General features: G+C 44.9%; 1 protein-coding gene across 1 annotated transcript in view; it reads right to left on the bottom strand.

Annotated features, from left to right (window-relative positions):
• Positions 1-647: 647 nt before the first annotated feature.
• LOC104163663 (interferon regulatory factor 6-like) overlaps positions 648-688 on the bottom strand; it is a 3,771-nt gene continuing 3,730 nt past the window's right edge. The window contains 1 exon segment of the mRNA XM_009702737.1: positions 648-688. This exon segment is cut by the window's right edge and continues 12 nt beyond it. Coding sequence (XP_009701039.1) covers positions 648-688 — 41 coding nt within the window.

Genomic DNA, 688 nt, shown 5'->3' on the forward strand with positions numbered 1-688 from the left:
AGGAGGAAGAGGCCGTTTAGGAGCCGGCCATCACCGTCACCTTCAGCCAGAGTTTGAGGAAGCAGCGGGGGAGGGTGCAGCACAGAGCCCTCTCCCGGCTTTCAGAGCTGTACCATTAGCCTGCTTCCAGCTTCAGGTGGCTTCTCGGAGTGTGGAGAGCTGGGGTTTTTTTAAAATACGTATGTGTGTACGGTGTGTGAGTATACATACCTATAAAAAAAGCGCACTGGAAGAAGTGTCAGCCTCCTAGCTTGCAGCTACAGACCAGTTAAAGAGAAAAATAAAACTAGGCAAGGTGATGTTCTCAGGGCGGTTTTAATAGAGCATAGATTTCCCCCTCCCCTCTAATCATCAAGTACGTATATACAATGAATCAATAGTGGATTAAAAAAAATATTACAGAATTGCAAATCTGATTTCTACATACGGGTTGCTTAATCAAACAGCTGGAACTAGTGAAGGAGCTAGAAATATTCCTGTAATCCCCTCTGTTTTGAACACTTCCAAAACAAACGTACCATAGACCACTGAAATTGAATCAGATGACCAGATTTACAGATTTTATTCAGATTTAGGAAAGGCACTCATTAAGAAATACTTTTATGTATGTACAACATAAGAAACCGTGGCGCAAAGCAAAGCGTCTGTCACTGCGCCGGGAGCGGCTGCGCCATGTGCATGGCGGGGG

The sequence above is a fragment of the Cariama cristata genome, unplaced genomic scaffold (assembly GCF_000690535.1).
Source record: "Cariama cristata isolate BGI_N322 unplaced genomic scaffold, ASM69053v1 scaffold43256, whole genome shotgun sequence".
Lineage (NCBI taxonomy): Eukaryota > Metazoa > Chordata > Aves > Cariamiformes > Cariamidae > Cariama > Cariama cristata.